Source organism: Protobothrops mucrosquamatus, unplaced genomic scaffold, assembly GCF_001527695.2.
Source record: "Protobothrops mucrosquamatus isolate PMUCROS unplaced genomic scaffold, P.Mucros_1.0 scaffold1041, whole genome shotgun sequence".
In the NCBI taxonomy this organism is placed as follows: domain Eukaryota; kingdom Metazoa; phylum Chordata; class Lepidosauria; order Squamata; family Viperidae; genus Protobothrops; species Protobothrops mucrosquamatus.
The window spans coordinates 314,385-337,333 of NW_015387273.1; the positions used below are offsets into that span (position 1 = coordinate 314,385).

A 22,949-nucleotide genomic window follows, 5' to 3' on the forward strand; every position below is an offset into this window, starting at 1 on the left:
TTCAATAATTTTCTATTAGCACCCGCAGCATGCCACCTCTCGGGGTTCCAAACCCCATCCTCAAGGTGGGCCCTTGTGATCTTAATGGGCCAGGCCTGCGCGAGGGGTGAATCGCGCAGGGCCAATAGGACCGTCCTCGGATACATTGATCAAATCATAAGTCCGGCTGTGGGAGATCAAAGAGAAGAGAGGGGGGGGGAAAGGATTTTCAGTCTCGGCCACACCAAGTTCTCCATCGGCTGGAACGGGGCCAGAGCCAGGATCCTCCAGGCCATCCTCCACCGGCCAGAGACAAGGCCAGGGCCACGTCTCCTGTGCCCTCCGGTCATCACCAAGGCCTCCAACGGCCGAAGACAGGTCACCATCTGGGTCCTCTGGGCCGTACCAGGCCCTCCGCTGAAGAGCCAGGGCCGGGGAGGGCAGGGCCGGAACCGGAGCTTCCGCCGCTCAGTTGAAACAGGGCCAACACCAGGCCGCCCAACCAGCGCTAGGCCGCCCGACCAACCAGGCAGGCCAGCGCCAGGGCCAAAGAGCCAAGCAATGGGGGCGAAGTCAAGTCTCCACCGCCAGGCCGCCAAAGGTCTTCCAGGCCGCCCGGGTCCTTCCAAGCCACAAAAAACGAGCCGAAAATAAGCCGAACGCCAGGCCGCCCGACCAACCGGAACAGGCCCGCGTCCGGCCGGGGAGCCGAATAACACAGTCAGGACCAGGCCTCCACCACCAGGCCGCCCGAGATCTTCCTGGCCGGAGTCATTCCACACCGCCCGAAAGCCAGAGTTTTCCATGCCTCCCGAGTTCTTCCCGGCCGCCCAAGTCCTTCCACACCGCCCGAGTCCTCCCAGCTTTGCGGCTGGGTCCTCCCAGCCGCAATCGAACAGGCCGCGTCCTTCCGGCGGCAGTCGTCCAAGCTGGGCCCGAGCTGGAAACGGGCCCAGGCTGAAGAGGAGCCGAGTCGGGTCAGGGCGGGCCTAAAACGGGCCTAAAATGGCCTAAAACGGGCCGGGTAGGCTAAAACGGGTCCGAGCGGGGGTTCGCACCCGCTCATCGCCGCAAGCCCCCCCGAGGCACCCCCAAAACACCCCGTACCCACATTGCCGGGTCCGTAAGCTACGGAGCGATCCGCTGCCGATCCGCCATCTTGGGCATGCGCAGAATGCAACGCAGGTACTGTTCCACCATTGCGTTGGCTCGTTCTGTGGCCCTATTCATACTCGGATGAAAAGCCAAACTAAGCCCTTGGGAGAACCCAATCATCCTCACAAATTCCCTCCAGGACCTAGCAGTAAACTGGACTCTTTGGTCTGAAATGATGCGCTTGGGTACTCCATGCAGCCAGTAGATATGCTTTAAGAACAATTTCGGTAGTTTTGGGGCTCAGGGGAGTCAAGAACATGTGATGAAATGGACTTGCTTGAAGAACAAGTCTACCACAGTCCAAATCGCAGTGTTTTCCCCACTCTCAGGTAGTTCCACGATAAAGTCCATGACTATCTCCTCCCAGGGTCTGACCTGGTCAGCAATCTGCTGCAATAGCCTTGGGTTCTTTCCCGGTAGTCTTTTGCTGGCTGTGCAAACTGCAAAACCTTTCACATAGCTCTCAATGTCCTTTTTCCTCTTTGGCCACCAGAACTGGTGATTAGTAAGATGCAGAGTTTTTAAAAACCTAAAATGGCCAGTTTGCTTAGTGTTGTGGCTGCACTGTAAGACATGTAGTCGCAGACTGTCTGGGACATACAATTTATCTCCCTTCCACGTCAGCTGCTTCCTCATAATTAGTTATCCTTGATGGGCCATAAATCATGCATCGTTTGGCAGCTCTTGCTTCAGTTGCTGAGCAAATGCATCGTTGGGGGAGCGAGCCCCTCTTCTCCTGCCGCCTGGTCATGGCTTGCGTCGTTTGTTGCTTAGAATGATGGAGTTCACTACCTCCTCCCGACTGCTCTTATACTGGGGCATGCAGGACAGAGCATCTGCCAGGAAGTTCCCCGCTCCCCTGGGATGTATTTTAGTTTGAAGTCAAATCATTTGAAGTTGTAAGGACCTGCCTGAATCCCTCTTCCCAAGAAAGCAGAACTCCTGGAACAGCTTCATTTCAAAAGGAACTTGATAGCAGGCATAGAAGGCAGGATCTGAGGGTTTCCCATGCTAATCAGTAGGCTAAAAGAGTGACTGGAAAACCCCACCCCAATAGTCCATCCAGCAAGTTCAAATGAGCCAATCTCCAGGTGTGAACCCGCTGTGGGAACGGGGTTGATAAGACGTTGTTCCCAAGGTTGTTAGACTGTTAGATCTTTGCGCCTCTTCTTCCGCAGCTAGAGATAAGGCAGATGGCCAGAGGCACATTCCATTCTCATCCCAGACTGGCAGCAAGAGAACTAGATCAAAGAGCAGGCAGATAGAAGAAAGCAGAGAGGATAACTTTGTAGCGGCCATAGCTTTCCCCCCTCCCCCCAGGAGTATGGCAGGACTGCATGAACATAGAATAAAGAAATCACTCCCTTCCCAATAACTGGGTTCTTACATGCCACCACCACCCCTTAAAAATGAGAGATCCACCTGTAAATGGAACAAGATAGGGAGAGGAAAAACATATGGGTTAATCTGGTTAGTCAGGGTATTTAGCATGAAATTTATTAAGTAATCTCAGGGCCCTGATATGTCGTTTATGGACCCACTCATTTTGGGAAGGAGGTAGGTCTTTCCAGGCTATTAGGCATTGTATGGAACCATGATATTTTCTAGAGTCTAGGATTTCTTTGACCTCAAAATGCTGCTCTCCTTCCACCATGATTGGAGGAGGAGGAGGGGCTACAGCTAGCCTTAAGGGCGAGCTTAATTCTTGTTTCAATAGGCTGCAGTGAAATACAGGGTGAACCTGTCTTAGCATTTTGGGGAGTTCCAATTCTACCGGCACCAGATTTATTATCTGTTTAATGGGAAAAGGATCGACAAATTTTGGTCCCAACTTCTTCGATGGTTGTAGAGATTTTAAATATTTTATATATTCCCCTACTTGGAAGAGCTTGGGTTCTATTCGTTTTTTTATCCGCCTGAATCTTGTATGCCTCCCTAGCCTCATCTAAGGCTTTTCTCATGACCGGCCAGGTATGCTGGAGTTGTGCTATCCATTCCTTCAGAGAGGGGATGTGGGTTGGTTAGTTGGTAGTTCAGGCATCGGGTAGAAGCTTTGTCCTGTTGCAACTTGGAACGGCATACACCCAGTGCTGGAGTGAACGGTGTTGTTATATGCAGACCTCAGCCGATACAGTTCTCAATCCTCGAGCTCGTCAGACAAGGTAGTGGTTGTGGAATGCCACGACAAGCCCAGGTGGTCGATGGGTGTCGGGAAGGAGGACTGGGAGAAGAGATCCAGGAAAGTGATGCTCAGATGCGGCAATCACCAACTGGGCTGGAAAGTCGAGATGGAGAGGTCGCTTCACCTTAGTGAAGACAAGGACGACCGACTGCCCCATTCCAACCGGTTCCTGGAGCAAGCTATCAACATGTTGAGAGTCGCCTTTGATTCCACGAAAAAGGAGAAAGCCGACCCATGCCGGGAAACCGCCAACCCAGGTTCAGCTGAAGGAACAGATGAAGGGGGGGGTGAACCAGCAGTCCCAGGCCCTTCCATCAGCGCTGAAGAAGTAGCATCCGTTGCTACAGCCGCCGCCACCCCCCGACGAGCCGCACTGGCTGATGGAGATGGCCACTGACACAGGCAAAAGAAGGGGCATTGGTCCATCTGAAAGTTCCCGCCGCTAGGAGTGAAGTACTGTGGGGAGCTGCGCCAACTAGGGTTTTTCCTGACCCAAGTGTTGAACTATATGGAGGAATATGGCCGTGACACACCCAGTGATCGTGGCCGAATACAGATTGTGCAAGCAGCCCTGGATGGCACCGCAGCAGTCTGGGTGGTGGATCTCCACAATGCCGATGCCCCAGAACTGCAGTATTTCAATCAATTCATGGCAGCCTTCAGACGTAGATTTGAAGACCCCTTGCCCAATCGAAAAGCACAGGAGCACATTAAAACTGTCAGGCAAGGGCGACGACCCATGGCGGAATATATTCAAGAATTCCGAGCCCTGGCCAGCAAGCTGAACTGGCTGGAAGATATTTTGATCGGACATTTAAAGATGGCCTGAACTATGACCTGTATGATGCCTGCATCCCTCGAGACCTGGACTGGCTCCAATACTGGTACATCATAGCCGAGGAAGCAGAGATTGGTTGAGCCAGAAGACAATGACGCGGAGGGAGATCTTGGGGGAAAATAGCCAGCGGAACCACCCCGAGAACCAACGAAGCAAGCACCAACCATCGTGAGGGCAACAGGATGTTTCAAATGCAGAAAGGAAGGGCACCGTGCTGCTCGCAGATCCCTATCTGGAATCCTGACCGAGCCTCATCTGGCAATCTTGGGAAGACCCCGATGAAATCAAAGGAGACAGCCATGAAAAGCGTGGAGGTCGTTGAATTCCCAACTCCATCAAAACAGGGGAAGGGAACTCCTGACATCACTGGGAGAGCCACCCAACTCATCAGACAACAACTCAGAAGACGAACCCCTGGTAAGTGGACCCATAGCGCCCCTTACCAGGACCGTAGAACTGTTTAGTCCCGGAATGCCCGAGAGGGTTGCACTCAGAGCACTAATAGACTTCGGCTGCACCCATTGCCTCATAAGCCCAACTTTAGTGGGGAATTTAGGAATTTCCGTTGAGGAGGCTGAAGAAACCAATCTCATTTAGTCAATTAGATGGGTCCATTGCAGGGGGACACCGGCTACTCTCGCCAAATTGCCCATCCAACTCACCATAGGGGATCACGTAGAGACTATAACATTTGTAGTGAACCCTGGCATGGAATGCCCCCTTATCTTGGGCATGGCATGGCTAACCAAGTGGAACCCAAGGGTGGACTGGAAGATGGGAGAACTCAGATTCCCAAACAGAGAGTCAGTAAGAACCCCGATTCACCCCAAAACGGGGGAAGCCCCTCTGAGAGCGCAATGGCAGTGGGGGAAAGAGAGTTATAAGACATACCAGAGGAATACCGGGACCTAGCTGAAGTATTCAGTGAGGAGAAATCTTGACAAACTGCCCTCCCACCGACCCATGGACTGTTCCATTGAGATCCTCCCAGGGGCGAAATTACCCAAGCCAAAACTGTATTCCATGAGCCCATAGAAGCTAGAGGAGATGCAAAAGTTCAGAGACAAAAACCTGGAAAGGGGTTTCATCCAGCCGGCAAAGGGCAAGACCGCAGTCCCGTGTTATTTTGAGAAAAAAAAATGGGACTCTTTGCCTCTGCGTAGACTATAGATCTCTGAACATAGTGAGCGAGAGTAACCTATACCCCCTTCCTCTCATGAAGGACATGCTAGCACACCTATCGAAAAGAAAAATCTTTTCAAAACTGGACTTGAGGGGGGCGTATTACAGGATTAGAATTAAAGAGGGAGATGAGTAGAAAACCACTTTCAATTGCCCCTTAGGGTGTTACCAGTTCAGGGTTTTACCCTTCGGCCTTCAAGGGGCACCCACAGTATTCATGCAATTAATAAATGACATGCTCCGAGAGCACCTGTATAAAGGGGTGCTCGTTTACCCAGACGATATCCTGATATTCACTGAAACAAAAGAGGAACATGTGCAATTAGTCAGAACCGTGCTGAAAAAATTCCAGGCAGCTCACCTGTATGCTAAACTGTCTAAGTGTGAAGTTCCTAAGGAAAAGATTGACTACCTCGGGTATCGCATCTCGCTGAGTGGCATAGAGATGGACCCTGAGAAAGTCCGAGCTGTATTAGAATGGGCTGTGCCCTGCACCAAGAAGCAATTGCAAATTTTCCTTGGATTTGCTAACTCTTAGCGGCAATTCATCCCCTTCTTTGCACAGATCGCACTACCAATTACTAACTTGTTAAAGACAAGGGGAAGGAAAACCAAAGTCGAGTCAGCCATTGAAATGGACAGTAGAATGTCAAACCGCATTTGAAAGGTTAAAAAGACTATTTTCCGCATAACCAGTTCTAAGGCACCCTGACACTGAAAAACCTTTCATGATTCAAGCTGATGCTTGTGATGTGGCTATGGGGGCAGTACTATTACAAAAGAATGATGAAGGGAAATTGCAACCTTGCGCATACACATCAAGGAAACTCAGAGACAGAGCAAAGATAGGCAGTTTGGGAGAAGGAGGTTTACGCAGTCCAATGGGCTCTTCTAACCTGGCAGCACTTCCTGGAGGGGAACAAAATTCCTTTCCAAGTGTGGACCGACCACAAGTACCTGGAAGCACTAAAAACACCCAGGAAATTGACCTCTAAGCAAGCAAGATGGTCGCAGCATTTCCACCGGTTTAATTTCACTCTAAAGCACTTGCCGGGGGGAAAGAATTTCTTAGCGGATGCATTGTCCAGACTGCCCCAGTACAATAGCAACTGAACAGAAACAACAGACCCACTTATGCCATCAAAGCAATTAGCAGCACAAATCACCACCCGAGCACAAGCCAAGCTCCAAAAGCCCCTAGCAAACCAAGCAGGGATTGAATTCAAAAAAGCACTAGAAACCGACAAATGGTTCCTAAGCCACAAGAACCCATGCACCATGACCGATGGTTTACCATGGGTGGGAGAAAAGCTGTATATCCTAAAAAGCCAGAGACTGACATTCATGCAGCTATGTCACGATTCAAAATCAGCTGGTCATTTCGGGTTTGTAAAAACTTTGCACCTGGTGAAACTGCAATTTTGGTGGCCGTCAATAAAAAAGGACATTGAAAGTTACGTGGCCAGTTGTGTAATTTGTGCTGCGGCGAAGAGAAGGCAAGGAAAGACCCCAGGCTTGTTGCAACCAGTAGCGACCCCATCAGCGCCTTGGAGAGAAATCTCTATGGACTTTATTGTGGAGTTACTAGAAAATGGGGAAAACAGTCATTTGGGTCGTGACGGATTTGTTCTCTAAACAAGTACATTTTATCCTATGCCAAAAAATCCCCAATGCAAAGACACTTGCAAAGCTGTTCGTCCAGCATATTTATCAACTTCATGGGGCCACATAACGAATCATATCAGATAGATGGGTACAGTTCACATCAGAATTTTGGAAAGCATTCCTGGGACTGTTGGGGCCACACAGGGGTTGTCATGTAGTCATCATCCGCAGACAAATGGTGGGACTGAACGGTCAAACTCAGTACTGGAGCAGTACCTACGATGTTTCATTAACTACCAGCAGAACAATTGGACCGACCTGCTCCCGTTCGCAGAAGTCGCTTATAACAACACAGTACATTCCAGCACGGGCTACACTTCTTTCCAGGTGGCAATGGGACAAAGTTTTAACCCGATGCTTGAACTCCCATCGAGTGACCCGACCATCCCTTCCCTGAAGGAGTGGATTGCACAACTACAAAATACCTGGCCAGTCGTGAGAAGGGAAGCATATAAATTCCAAGCAGATAAGAAACAAAGTGAACCGAAACCATTTCAAGTAGGAGAGAAAGTTTGTCTGTCAATGAAATACCTAAAATCCCTGCAGCCCTCAAAAAAATTAGGACCAAAATGTGTGGGACCATTTCCCATTAAAAGAATAATCAATCCTGTCACTGTAGAATTGGAGCTCCCAAAGACATTCAGACAGGTTCATCCAATTTTCCACTGCAGCCTTTTAAAACGCAAACTGCAATCACCCTTAAGGCCAGCTGCAGCTCCTTCCCCTCCTCCAATCATGGTAGAAGGTGAACAACATTTTGAAATAAAAGAAATCCTAGATTCCAGGAAGCATCATGGTTCCGCCCAATATTTAGTAGCGTGGAAACACCTGCCGCCTTCCCAAAAAGAGTGGGTTCAGAAACGTCATGTTAGGGTTCCCCTGACTACTTAGCAAGTTTCACGCTGCATACCCAGATAAAACAAACTAATCCTAGTCTCCCTTTTTTCTGTTTTATTTTTTACAGGTGGATCTTTTTTCTAAGGGGGGGCAGGCTGTCAGAACCTTCCTGGGGGAGGTATCTATCTCATTTGTTTCCTAATTCATTTCTTTCTGAGGGTTCTGCCATTCTCCTGAGGGGGAGGGGGTAAGGCTCTGTGGTATGTTATTCTGCTTTGCTACAATGTATCCTTTCTGCTGTTCCTACATACTTACTCTTTGAACTGTCTCTCCCTTGATGTTACCTTGGGGTGAGAAAGAAATGTGCCTCAGGCCATCTGGCTTATCTCTCGCTATGGAGGGAAGGTGCAAAGACCCAACAACATCTTCACAACCATGGGAAAGGACCCCGTTATCAGCTTCTTTCCCACAGCGGACTTAACACCTGGGGATTGGCCATTCAAACTGACTGGATGAACTATGGGGGTGGGGTTATGCTTGGGACTTTTTTAACCTATTGATCTGAGTGGGAAACCCTCAGATCCTGCCTATTATGCCTGCTCTCAGCTTCTCCTAATAAAAGTTCCTTTTGGAAAGTAACTGTTTCAAGAGTCCTGCTTTCTTGGGATGAGGTTTTGAAGTGGGCCCTGACATTAAGTATTGTTCCAGTACTGAGTTCGAACGTTGTGACCTACCATTCATTTGCGGATGGTGACTAGATGATAACCCTTGAGTGGCCCCCAGAAGGTCCAGGAAAGCCTTCCAGAACTCATGATAACCCTTGAGTGGCCCCCAGAAGGTCCAGGAAAGCCTTCCAGAACTCAGATCCACCCTCCCCCATCTGATATGATTCGTTGTGGGGCTCCATGCAGTGGGTATATGTGTTGGACAAACAGCTTTGCTAGTGTCTTTGTTGTGTGGATTTTTTTGACATGGGATGAAGTACACCTGCTTTGAGAACAGGTCTGTCACTACCCAAATGACAGTGTTCCCTCCACTCTCTGGTAATTCCACAATAAAGTCCATAGAAATCTCCCTCCAGGGTGCTGACAGGATTGCTACCGTCTGTAGCAATCCTGGGGTCTTCCCTTGCCTTTGGCTGCTGCACAAACGGGACAACTAGCCACATAGCTTTCAATGTCCTTTTTTATTGAGGGCCACCAAAAGTGCCGCTTCACCACATGAAGGGTTTTCATGAATCCGAAGTACCCAGCTACTTTGGAATCATGACAGAGGTGCATGAAGGTTAGTCTCTGGCTTTTTGGAACATAGAACTTTCCCCCCACCCACGGCAGTCCATCATTCATTGTGCACAGGCTCTTATGGTTTAAAAACCATTCCTCCTTTTCTAAGGCTTGTCTGAACTCCACCCCCTTCGCGCTCTCTAGCGGTTTGGGATTTTTTGTTTGTGCTTGTGTAGTGACTAGCGCTGCTAGTTACCTCGATAGCATAAGTGGGTCTGTTATCTCAGTTTTTGTACTATTGTATTATGGTAATTGTGACAGAGCATCTGCTAGGAAGTTCTTTCTCCCCGGTAAGTGTCTAATGGTGAAATTGAAATGATGGAAGTGCTGGGACCACTTTGCCTATTTGGGGGATAATTTCCTGGGTGTTTTTAGAGCCTCTTTTATGGTCAGTCCATACTTTGAAGGGGATTTTGTTCCCTTCCAGGAAATGTCGCCATGTCAGGAGACCCCAACAAACAGCATAGGCTTCCTTCTTCCACACTGCCCATCTCTTTTCGGTTTCCATGAGTTTTCTCGATGTGTATGCACAAGGCTGCAACTTCCCTTTCTTTATTCTCCTGAAGCAATACCACACCCATTGCTACATCACTGGCATCTGCCTGAATAATGAAAGGATTTTTGGTGTCTAGGTGTTTTAAGACCAGCTCTGCCAAGAATAGTCTTTTCAGTTTCTCAAAAGCGGCTTGGCACTCCATAGTCCATTTCAGTGGCTGGATATGCTTCAATTTCCCCTCCCTCTTAGGTTTTAACAATTTTTGATGGGTAGTGCGATTTGGGCAAAAGATGAGATGAATTGATGATAAAAGTGAGCGAACCCAAGAAAACTTTGTAGTTGTTTTCGGGTGTGGGGCGGAGCCCATTCTAACACTGCTCGGACCTTCTCAGGATCCATCTCTATACCATTAAAAGATAGGCAGTACCCCAGGTAATCAATCCTTTCCTTGTGGAATTCGCATTTGGACAATTTGGCATACAGGCGGGTGGCTCGTAACTTATTTAGCACCGCTCTGACCAGTTTGACATGCTCTTCTTTGGTTTCCGTGAATATCAGGATGTCATCCAAGTAGACAAGCACCCTCTTAAAGAGGTGCTCCTGGAACACTTCATTTATCAGTTGCATGAATACAGCGGGTGCTGCTTGCAACCTCAACGGAAGCACTCTAAATTGGAAACATCCCGGGGGGCAATTGAATGCTGTTTTCCACTCATCTCCTTCCTTAATTCTGGCCCGATAATATGCCTCCCGTAAGTCCAGTTTTGAAAAATATTTTCCCCTTCGCCAAGTGTGTGAATATGTCCTTCATTAAGGGGAGTGTGGGTAGAGATTACTCTCACTCACTGCATTCAGAGATCTATAAACTACACAGAGGCGAAGAGACTCGTCCTTTTTCTCACAGAATAGCATGGGAGCTGCCGTTTTGGGCTTCGCTGGTTGTATAAACGTTCTTGCCAAATTCTTGTCTATAAATTTTTGTAACTCCTCCAACTCCCGAGGAGTCATGGAGTACATTTTCAGCTTAGGTAGCTTTGCTCCCAGTAAAATCTCAGTGGCACAGTCTGTGGGTCGATGGGGGGGATAGTTTGTCGGACCTCTCTTCGCTAGATCCTGATATTCCTGAGGTATGCCTTCCAGCCTCCTGTCATTTGCCATGGCTAAGCCTTCCGGACCTCTATTCCCCTTTTGGGCCCAGCTCTCTCCCTTTATGCCGTATTTCCCTTTCGGGAATCTCAGTTTTCCCGTCCTCCAGTCCACTCTCGAGTTCCATTTCGTTAACCACACCATCCCTAAAATAAGTGGGAACTCTATTCCAGGGGTTACCACAAAAGGTAGAGTCTCTATGTGATCCCCTATGGTGAGTTGGATGGCGAGAGTGGCTGGGACTCCCCCTGCAATGGACCCATCTAAACTGGCCAAATAAAATCGGCTTCTTCAGCCTCCTCACCGGGATTCCTAAATTCCCTACCAGGGTTGGGCTTATGAGATAGCGGGTGCAGCCTGAGTATATCAGGGCTCTTAATAAGACCTTTTCCAGCATCCCTGGGCTAAACAGTGCTACAGTTCTGGTGACGGGCACAATGGGTCCACTTACCAGGGGTTCGTCCTCCCAGCTGCTATCAGAAGATTCGGGTGGCTTCCCTGTCGTAGTTGGAGTTCCTCCCCCCTTAGTAGTTGGGATTTGGACTTTGACAGCCTCCACGCTCTTCATGGCCGTTTCCTTCAGTTGCTATTGTGTTTTCCCGGGTTTCCCCCTCCGGCTTGTTCAGGCTTCCACACAGGGATCTTTAAGCGGCACTCAGCTATGCAGTGTCCCTCCTTCCAGCACTTGAAATTGGCTGATGACCCCGGCGTTGCGGGGGGGTGGTTTCACCGGCTCCTGAACCCCCTCTGAGGGGGACCATCCCAGGCATCGCTGTCTGTGGGCTTAATCGATTTCGGCTTCTTTGGCCAAGATGTACCAACTGTGGAGTCGATCAGAATCCCTCCGTGGAATGCAGGCGTAATATAAATCATCGTTCAGTCCATCTTTAAAATGGTCCACGAGGACTTCCTCCAGCCAGTTGAGTCTGCTTGCTAGGACTCGGAATTCTGTGTATTCAGCCACAGGGTGATGGCCCTGCCTCACCATTTTTATGTGTTCCCTAGCCTTCCGGTCGGCCAAGAGATCCTCAAACCTCCTCCTTAGGGCAGCCATGAAGTGATTGAAGTTCCGCAGCTCTGGAGCATCGGTGTCATGGAGAGTCACCATCCACTCGGCAGCCGCTTCCTCCAGAGCCATGGTTACAATTTTCACCCGCCTGTGATTGCTGGGGATATCCTGGCTGTATTCTTCCATGTAGCTCAGGACATGAGCCAGGAAGAACCCCAATTTCTGAGGCTCTCCGTTGTACTTTACCCCCAAGGGTAGGAACTTTCGTCCGGACTGGTGGCCTTTCCTCCATCTGGCCCGGTGCCCGTCTCCGCCGGCCGGCATGACTCGCACTGAGGTGGCAGTCGCGGCCACAGCTGCTGCAGTCTCCGAGGTGCTGATGGAAGGGTTCACAATCCGTCACAACCTTGCTCTCCGTGCACTCTTCTTCTGCCGTGCCCGTGGTTATTGAGCCCCGGCATGGATCCACCTTCTCCTTTAGGGAGTCGAAAGCGACTCTCATCATATCGATTGCTTGCTCTAGGAATCGGCTAGAGCAGGCTGGTCTCTTGTCCTCGCTGAGATGGAACAACCTCTCCATCTCCCGTTTCCAACCCAGCTGGTGACTGCCCCTTTTGAGGGTCACTTTTCTGGCTTTCCGGTCCCAGTCTTCCTTCTTTCCAACGCCCATCGACCACCTCAGCTTATTCTGTTGCTCGGTGACCACGGTTTCATCGGAGGAACTGGAGTGTGAGCTGCCGCCATTTAGGCCAATCTGGGGGGAAGCTTCCCCGCCTAGGTTGCCTTCGTCCTTCTCCATGCCATGGTTCAACATCATTTGCACAGTCCCCTTGGTAAGGGTCTTCCTTCCTGGCTGACCAAAATTGCAGAGCCTGCCTAATATAAGGAACTACCTCAATCCCTCTTCCCAAGAAAGCAGAACTCCTGGAACAACTTCATTCCAAAAGAAACTTTTATTAAGAGAAGTTGACAGCAGGCATAGAAGGCAGGATCTGAGAGTTTCCTGCGCGAATCAATAGGTTAAAAGAGTGACTGGCAAACCCCACCCCAATAGTCCATCTGGCCAGTTCCAATGAGCCAATCTCCAGGTGTGAACCCACTGTGGGAACCCCAGGCTGGCAGCAAGGGAAATATATCAAATAGCAGGCAGATAGAAGAAAGCGGAGAGGATACATTTGTAGCGGCCATAGCTTCCCCCCTCCCCCCAGGAGTATGACAGTATCTGCAGGAACATAGAATAAAGAAATCACCCGCCTCCCAATAACTGGGTTCTGACAGAAGTACTGCGCCCATTGGACTTGTTTGGGAAAAAGTTTGCAGGGGATCTTTAGGGCTTCCAAATTTTTATGGTCAGTCCACACCTCAAATGGGACTTTGCTTCCTTCTAGGAATTGTCTCCATGTCAATAATACCCATCGCACCATAAAAGCCTCTTTCTCCCACATGGCCTACCGTCGCTTTGTGTCATTTAGTTTGCAGGACGTGTAGACACATGGCAGCAGGTTCCCCTCCTTATTTTGCTGGAGGAGGGTTGCTCCCATAGCCACGTCATTGGCCTCTGCCTGGATCACAAATGGTTCCTCTGGGTCTGGGTGCTTTAGGACTGGTTCAGCCGCAAACAGCCCCTTCAATTTTTGAATGCTGCTTGGTATATCATCATCCAGTTCAAGGGCTGATTCGGCCAGGGCTTTTCTTCCCCTCTCCCCATTTTCAATAACTCGGTGATTGGTAAGACGATCTTTGCGAAAGAGGGGATGAACTGTCTATAGAAGTTCGCAAAACCCTGGAAGCTTTGTAGCTGCTTGCAGGTGCAAGGGGCTTGCCATTCCAAGATGGACTTCACTTTCCCTGGGTCCATCTCTACCCACTCGCGCAACACTCGGTAGCCCAAATAGTCTAGGCTGGTCTTGTGAAACTCTCATTTTGACAGCTTGGCATATAGCTTAGCATCCAACCGTTTTTTCAGCACCTGTCGCATGAGCTTCACACGTTCTTCCATAGTTTAAGTATAAATGAGGATGTCACCAAGTACACCAAAACCCCGTTGTATAAGTGCTCACATAGCAACTCATTTATGAGCTGCATAAATACTGCAGGGGGCCCCTGCATCCCAAAAGGCATTACTTTAAATTAATAGCTTTCTATGGTGCAGTTAAAAGCAGTTTTCCACTCATCGCCTTCCTTGATCCTCATTTGATAGTATACCACCCTCAGGTCTAACTTTATGAAATATTTCCCCTTGCTAAATGTCCCAACATGTCCTTCATGAGGGGGAGGGTGGTACATATTCCACGCACACTCCATTAATCCCACGGAAATCAGCGCACAATCTCAGTGACCCATCTTCTCTTTGAACAGCACTGGCGCTGCCACTTGAGATTTCGCCACTTGAATAAATCCCCTTGCCAAATTTTTATCAATTCAATCCCTTAGTTCCTTCATTTCTTTTGGAGTCATCTTTGGTTTGGGGAGTTTTGCTGCGGGCAGGATCTTGATAGCATAGTCCGTGGGGCGGTGAGGGGGCAGGATATCACACTCTTCTCACCGAACGCTTCCATGAGGTCTCTGTACTCTTTGGGGACAGGCTGCTGCTCCTCCCCCTTCTCGGATGCTGCTTTGCTGCTCTCAAGGGGTTTTCTCATTCCCTCCCCTCAGCCTCTTCCTTTACTCTCTATGAGGAATGGGTTTTTTTCCGCTTCATCACCACTCGCCCCAAGGCTTTCTCCCAATAGATCCGGGACCCCCATTTTGCTAGCCAAGCTAGTCCTAAGATCACCTCTTCAGCCATCTTAGGGACCACTACAAGTTGAATAGTCTCTTAGTGGTCCTCAAATTTCAGATGCACCGGTTCCATTAGGTGGGAGGCAGCCAAGCCTCCTACCAAAATGCCATCAACTTGCTCAAACTTCATAGGCTTCCTCAGCTTTCTCATCCACAGCCCTAACTTTTACACTGTGTCTTAGCTAATTAGACATCGGAACAACCCAAGTCTTACCAGGGCTTTTACCAGCTGTAATGTCCACCTTAGCTGCAAGGGGGTTGACTGGTCCACTCACCATTGGGTCGTCTTTTCCCTTGCTGTCGCTATTATAGAAGGTCATCCGCGGCTCCTATTCAACTGGAGTTCCCTCCCCTTCGCTTTCAAGGAGGGAGACCGCGACAACCTGTGCTGTAACTCACATTTTTTCTTTCCCTTTTTTATGCAGCTTCTTGGGCTTTGGAGGAGGAAGGGCTGTGGGGGCTGCTCTGGGAATTGGCACTGGGCACATTGATGCTTGATGGCCCTCCTGGCCACATCAGAAGCACAGGATGGGGCCGTGACTCAGGGCTTCAGTAGAAGCCGGAGACGCTGCTGATGGCTGCTTTCTTCCCAGCGCTCGCTTTTTTTGGTTCCTCTTCAGGCGTGACTCGAATCTCCCATGGCCTTTGTACTCCATCAGGTCTAGCTCCATAGTGGTCACCAATTGGTACCAATCGTTGAGCCGGTCTGGGATCCCTTTGGCCAGGCACATGTGGTACAGATCACGACTCAGTCCGTCTCAGAAGTAGTAGGTCAGGAGCTGTTCCGGCTAGTGCCTCAGCCTCCCTGCGATCCTCCTAAACTCCCTAATGTATTCCGCTATGGGTCTGCTTCCTTGCCTGGCACTTCGGACCTCAGCCTTCTCTCGTCAGGTTTGCGTGGTATCAACGAACCAGGGTCTGAGCTCTCCTAGGAATGCCTCCGGGTCTGCCAACTCAGGAGCTCCCTTATGATGGAGAGCTGTCACCACCTTTGCTGCCTCCCCTTCGAGGTTGGCCATGATTGCGTCTACCTGGGCTTCATTGTCAGAGTATCCCTTCCATGCCGGTCTAGGTGTGCCCAGGCCTGGTTGAGGAAGAACACCAACTTCTCTGGGTTTCCATCGAAGGTGGTCTTGAGCAGAGGGGGTGGCGGTGGCCTTGGGGCAGCCTAAGGCCCCGGCATCCACACCACACCGTAGGGATACATCAATGGTGGAGCACTGTACATCAGAGCCAGTGGCAGCCGCCAACCTATAGCTCCAGGCAGTGGAGCATGTCCTGGTAGCGGACTGTGGGCACCAGGCCCGGGCTGGGATTGAGCCGCAGGGAAATCCCAGGTTGTGGGCTGGCCGCCCTTCTAGCAGCAGCGGCTGCCGCTCCCAGTGAGGGCTGAAGTGTGGGGGCTGGTGTTGGTGCTGAAACTTGACCAGACTTGGATCCAGCTTCCAAACCAGTTCTCCCCCGCAGACTTCCAGGCTGCTGAACCTCTGCTTCAGTTGCTCCACCGACAGGCTGCCACACACTGGCAAGTACTGCTTTCTCAGGGCTGCCCATTCTGAGGTTCTCCGCTCCCACCACTCCTGCTCCCAGGTGAATTCAGCCTGGGGGTAGAACAAGGGAAATTCAGCTTCAGCTGCCTCCCTCCCTCCATCTTGCCATTTCCCCAGCTCTGGATGGCTGAAAGCTGTCGTCCTGCCCATCCACTCCATTCCAGGGTCAGTAGCAGCTCCCTCCATTCCTCTTTCACTCTGGGGCACGCCAAGGCTGGCTGAGTTCCAGAGCTGCCCTCAGCTGATCGATCCCAGTCCAGCTTTAGTTGGCTGCCGTCTCGGGCATCTTCTCCTGAGTCTTCACTACCCCTCTGGAGGTTGCCAGAATGGGCATACGGGCTCAGGACCTCTTGGTTAAAATTGAAGTTGAAAAGAGAGCTGGTTTAGTGTCAAGCTTCCAGCTAAGAATACCAACGAAGTAAATAAACCAGAGCCATTCTGATCTCTAATGCAAAACTTTATTGGATACAGCATACCGGCACTAAAGAATAGAAAATCAGCTCTAGCAACATGGCAGGAAAAAGATAATTAAAAGAGTAAAAATTTTCCTCCCCTCTCTGACAGATCAGGTTATATTGTCCAATTAATCCTCAGGCAGTTGTTATGAGAAGAACATTTCTGTTCACCACAATATTTCTCTGGTGGCCTTGATTCCCATCCGGATAAAATCACCTGTGCATTCCAAACCTCCCCCTCCCTCCTCGCAACTATAGGCAGGGTAGAAGCAGTATGACAGTTCTAATGCAAGCACTCTTCATAGCTTGACAGGAATTTTTTAAAAATGATAACATTCTAGAAATAAGAGAAAATGGCATTACTACCAAGAAGACTGCAGATTGACTAGAAAAGCCCCCTAAAAGTTCTATGTCACCTCTGCCCCTGCATGTTTTCCAAGTACTCCTTTTGTATATACAACATTTGTAAGCTGCGATGTCTTGATAATAAATATTCTAATGATTTTGCTTTAATTTAGGATTATTGAATGAAAACATCTGTTAGAATTTAGTACAGAAAAAGCAAATTTAAACTCGGGAGTGGAATGTAATTTGCTCAAAATAAAAAAATTCTAATTTATATGCATTAATGCCAAATACATTAAAATCGATCCATTGAATAAACCCCAAAGTTGCCAAGAGAATGTTTAATGTTGGCTAAGATTATTATGATATATAATTGCACTTTCTCTCCTTTTTTCATAGCATCTGTACAACTCTGCAGCATTCAAAGCTCGGACTAAGGCTCGAAGTAAATGCCGTGATAAAAGAACAGATGTGGATGAAGTGTTCTAGGACAAGTCTTCAAAGCCCTTTAACATGCTTTTTTGTTAAATCTAGTTCTTGTTTGGGTACAATTAATTGCAGTGTACAGAGTTAAATCTTTTTAATTGTGTCAGTACCACATTTTGTACAGCACTTGATGTATATTAAGATGGCTAGATAAATATATAGTATAAGTGACATAGGATAGAAGGAAGGAGAGAATTTCCTGATATAGTGGGTAAAAATAAACTTTTTACTTGGAAAAATTCTTAATATTCACCTAGTGCTGAGGACACTCCTGATTCAATTTTTTTTATATATTTGGATTTTGATGAAATAAGTTATGGATCTTAAGAAGTACATTCTTTAGAGATGAGTGTCCCTTGGTAAAAGTTACTATTTTACAATCAGTTAAACATTTTAAAAATAAATATCCAATTTATTACAGTGACATCAGAATAATAGGGCAATATTATCAAATTCAGTTGATACATTCTTAAGTAGCACACAAATGTTTAATGTTACTTAATGCTGAACTTGGGTAATAAAAATATCTCTGAATTTTTGCGTGAAATGTGTATGAATAATGAAAATTTTCAAATATAAAAATATTGTTCTGGCTTTTGTTATTGTCTTCGTTCAATAATCATTGCAAATATTCTCCACAAAATTCTGCTTGGTTAGCCATTGGTACTATGCTACATATCAGTACCTGCTGAAAGGGCAAGTTGTACTTCCCCAAAAGTAAGACCTATCCTGAAAATAAGCTGTAGCTTGATTTTTTTGGGGGGGTGGGCCTAATATAAGCCCTAGTTTGGGGGCAAGGCGCATACCTAAAAATCAAGCTGGAGTGGGGGGTTGGAGCTGCCCCACGTGCCCTGTAAACAGTTACCAGGTCTACCATGAATCGACACCTGCCTCTTCGCCGGCCTCACTTCTGCGGCATCCCCTGGCCTGCATTTTGCAGTGGGGCCTTTCCAGAAAGCCTCTGCAGTCAAGAACCAAGCTATGGATTCAGTCTGTAGCTCGGTTCTCTGTTGCAGAGGCCTTCCGGAAAGGCCTCTCACTGCAAAATGCAGCGTGGAGCTCCATTCTCATCTGTAGAATGAAGCTGCTTCTTCGGGTAAAGAAGAAGTGGGCTGTCTGGGCAGGGCTGTTGGTGCCGCTGTTGTGAGGTGAGTGGAAAAGACCCCCCCCCAATAAGACCTAGTGCCTCTTTTGAAGGCAAAAAGAAAAAGATTGAGTCTTATTTTTGAGGAAACACTATTTCCTATATTAGTATTACTAACTATTTTATTCTAATATTAGTTATTAAATAAATGTTTTATGCATGCTGATTGGGAATACAGGATTTTGTCCCATTCCTCTTCGCAGATCCTCTCCAAGTCATTAAGGTTTCAAGGATGACGTTTGGCAGCTCAAACCTTCAGGTCCCTCCACAGATTTTCTATGGGATTAAAGTCTGGAGACTGGCTAGGCCACTCCAAGACCTTAATGTGCTTCTTCTTGAGCCACTCCTTTGTTGCCTTGGCCGTGTGTTTTGGGTCATTGCCATACTGGAATACCTATCCATGACCCATTTTCAATGTCCTGGCTGAGGGAAAGAGGTTCTCACCCAAGATTTGACGGTACATGGCCCTGTCCATCGTCCCTTTGATGCAGTGAAGTTGTCCTCTCCCCTTAGCAGAAAAACACCCTCAAAGCATAATGTTTCCATCTCCATGTTTGATGGTGGGGATGGTGTTCTTTGGGTCACAGGCAACATTTCTTCTTCTCCAAACACAGCAAATTGAGTTGATGCCAAAGAGCTCGATTTTGGTCTCATCTGACCATAACACTTTCACCCAGTTCTCTGAATCATTCAGATGTTCATTGGCAAACTTCAGACAGGCCTGTACATGTGCTTTCTTGAGCAGGGGGATCTTGCGGGCGCTGCAGGATTTCAGTCCTTCATGGCGTAGTATGTTACCAATTGTTTTCTTTGTGACTAAGGTCCCAGCTGCCTTGAGATCATTGACAAGATTCTCCCATGTAGTTCTGGGCTGATTCCTCCCTGTTCTCATGACCATTAAAAGTCCACGAGGTGAGATCTTGCATGGAGCCTCAGACCGAGGGAGATTGACAGTTATTTTGTGTTTCTTCCATTTGCGAATAATTGCACCAACTGTTGTCACCTTCTCACCAAGCTGCTTGGCGATAGTCTTGTAGCCCATTCCAGCCTTGTGTAGGTCTACAATCTTGTCCCTGACATCCTTGGACAGCTCTTTGGTCTTGGCCATGGTGGAGAGTTTGGAATCTGATTGATTGCTTCTGTGGACAGATGTTTTTTATACAGGTAACAAGCTGAGATTAGGAGCACTCCCTTTAAGAGAGTGCTCCTAATCTCACTCGTTACCTGTATAAAAAACACCTGAGAGCCAGAAATCTTGCTGTTTGATAGGGGATCAAATACTTATTTCACTCATTAAAATCCAAAGCAATTTATAACTTGTTTGAAATGTGTTTTTCTGGATTTTTTTTTTGTTATTCTGTCTCTCACTATTAAAATAAACCTACCATTAAAATTATAGACTGATCATTTCTTTGTCAGTGGGCAAATGTACAAAATCAGGGGATCAAATATTTTTTTTCCCTCACTGTAGCATGCATTTACAGGTAGTCCTCAATGTATGACCACAACTGAGCCCAAAATTTCTGTTAAGTGAAACATTTGTTAAGTGAATTGTGCCTCATTTTACATTTCTTGCCACAGTTGTTAAGTGAATCACTGCAGTTGATGTTAGTAGCCTGGTTGTTAAGTGAATCTGGTTGTCCCATTGACTTTGCTTTTCAGAAAGTTGCAAACCTGACCCCAGGATGCTGCAATGGCCATAAGTATGAACCAGTTGCCAAGCATCTGAATTTTGATCACATGTAGCGGATGCCGCAAAGGTTGCAACAATAACAGTCATAAGTCACTTTTTTCAATGCTGTTGTAATTTTGAATGGTCACTAAATGAATTGTTGTAAGTTGAGGACTACCTGTAATGGAAAAGTTTTTTTTTCCCATAACAAAATAGTGCCACTTGAAATCTACTATTAAAAGATTTTGAATTGATGGTTTCCCCAAGGGACAACATTTGTAATACTTTTAAAGTTCCAAATGAACCCGCAGCTAATTTCGCCCTGCCAGGGGACCCTAAATGGGTCTAAGTCGCCCCGGAGAGGTGGCAAAGAAGGGTGCCCCAGCAACTCTGGAACGATGGCAGTCGTTCTGTTCGACTTGGGGAAAGCCTTCTAACCTGACAGGAGAAAGGTTGGCCGTACTTCATCGACTACTCCAAGCTACTTGCAACCAAAGTCCAAAAGTACTAACTAGTACAACTGTGAACAGCGTGTTTGAAACTGGGTGAGGAATTTGATCTTCTCTTTTCTATTCTATATTTAATTTCCTGGAAAAGATTTCCAAGAAGCAAAATACCTCCGAAAGGGAAGGAAGGGGATTTCCCACCTACCCTTATATTAATGGAAGCGGCGAATTAATCTTTTTACGAAGGATCAAAATATATGGAAGTGAAATAAATATAAAACCTAAAATTTAAAACTTAAAATTTGGATAAATCTAAAATTGTTGAATGGTTAAGACTCTCATTTTAAAGACAATTGTTCATTTTGGACATTGAAAAACAAATAGATGCTGGTAGATGAAGACTATGACAGCTATGACTTTTATATAAGACTTGGCAAAACCTGGGAAAAGCTAATCTGTATTTGTGACCTTCAAAGCTTTAACAACAAAGAACAGCTGTGACAAAAAAAGACAATCTGGACAGAGAATTATAAATTTCAAAAAAAAAAAATCTTTTTTGAACTATTTGGATTACAGATATCTATTTAACCGGGACTCTAAAGCTATTTGTAGAGAAAAAAGAAAAGAAGACAAAAATTCAAATTCTTGATCATCGTGCATTAGAGACATGTAGAAAGAACATATCACGAAAACAAAAATACTCCACAGGAGGAGATATGTACTATACTGCAACTAATTCAAACAACAATGATTTTAAACCACAAATTCAAAATAACTTTGAAAATATAAATCAATCTTTTTCCAAGTTAACTCTACAACAAAAAAATTCCCAGAATACAACAGAGAAGGAGCAGATAAAACAGATAAGTGGATACAAAATTGAGAATAGAGACTTAAAGATGGAACTTAACAAAACAAGGAAACATGATTTAATCCTAGTGGAAAAAAATCACAAAAATTGGAAAAAACAACCTATCCCTCAAGACTACAAAATAAATCTGAAGACAAGAAAAATGGATAAAATGGACTGTAGAGATGTCAGGACTATCAGAGAAAGGAAATGATAAGTGGAGAGAAAGAAAAAGAAAAACATTTTCAACAAACATGGAAAGGCAGGAGCCCCGTACAAAGACACTTCATCTGATATACTTTTTATATCTACAGTAACATTTCTGAACTTATGGAAAGACCTTTCGACTCAGCAAAACACATTGATCAAGAAAGATACTGGGCAAAGGAAAAAGACTAAAGTGGAAATCAAGAAAATAGATGATGGGACCTACCATAGAGAATACTTAAAAAAGAAACATTTGTTTGAATATGGTTAAAGAAATAGAAAAGATTTGGACTATATATATCATTCTAAGAGGGATGAATCCCTTAAATAATATAGTATTCTTTTCCCCCCTTTTTTAATCTCTTTCTTAATATGAGTAATATAAAAAAGTTGAAATGGCTTAGATAAAGGAAATGTTTTAGATATTTAAATGCGATTGAATTTAAGAAAATTATAATGGATAAAAAATGTTTTGAATAAGAGTTAAAGGACTAGAAGATTAGATGTATTAAATGGAATATTTAAAGATTAAACATATTTTTAATTATGGTTAAAAAGAATAAGAAATCTTGGAAACATATATTAGCTTAGGAGGGATATATATTCTAAGCAGGGCTTTTTTTCTCATAGAACGCCCAGAACGAAGTTCCGGCACCTTTTTTGGATGGAACCTTATAGAGTAGGCAAGGCGAGTTGTATGACGTGTGTGAGTTCTGGCACCTTTTTTTTTTTTTTTTTTAGAAAAAAAGCACTGATTCTAAGTAGTATGTTATTTTTTTATGTTTCTTTACTCTTGCTCTCCTTTCTTTTTTTACTGTTTTATCTATTCCTTAAGAAATGTAAAAGTGCTGAGATGGTTCATATGGAAAAAATAGACTTAAATTTTCAAATGTAATTCATTTTTGAGAAAATCTTAACCAGTAAGAATACTTTTAATTTTGTGGGAGAAACAAATTTAAATAAGGACTGTACAAAATACACAAATACTTTCAAAGACACATAGTTAGGAACGCATTGCTACAGACTTGGGAGAAAATAAAATAAAAACATTATATAAGAATTCCAATGTGGTTATGTCCAACAGAAGCTCTGAAACACCCAAACCTACTGGATATAAATAAGATAATTAGATATAAGGAATTAGTAAATGATCAGGGAAATTTGAAAACAAAACAAGAATTGGAACAAGAGATAGGCAGAAAGATTGATTGGTGGACATTTGCACAAATTCAATCTAAATA

General features: G+C 46.2%; 1 protein-coding gene across 1 annotated transcript in view; it reads left to right on the forward strand.

Annotated features, from left to right (window-relative positions):
• IFRD1 (interferon related developmental regulator 1) overlaps positions 1-17,921 on the forward strand; it is a 97,354-nt gene extending 79,433 nt beyond the window's left edge. The window contains exon 12 of the mRNA XM_015820013.1: positions 17,303-17,921. Coding sequence (XP_015675499.1) covers positions 17,303-17,392 — 90 coding nt within the window. The 3' untranslated portion in view covers positions 17,393-17,921. The remainder of the gene's footprint in view (positions 1-17,302) is intronic.
• Positions 17,922-22,949: the final 5,028 nt, after the last annotated feature.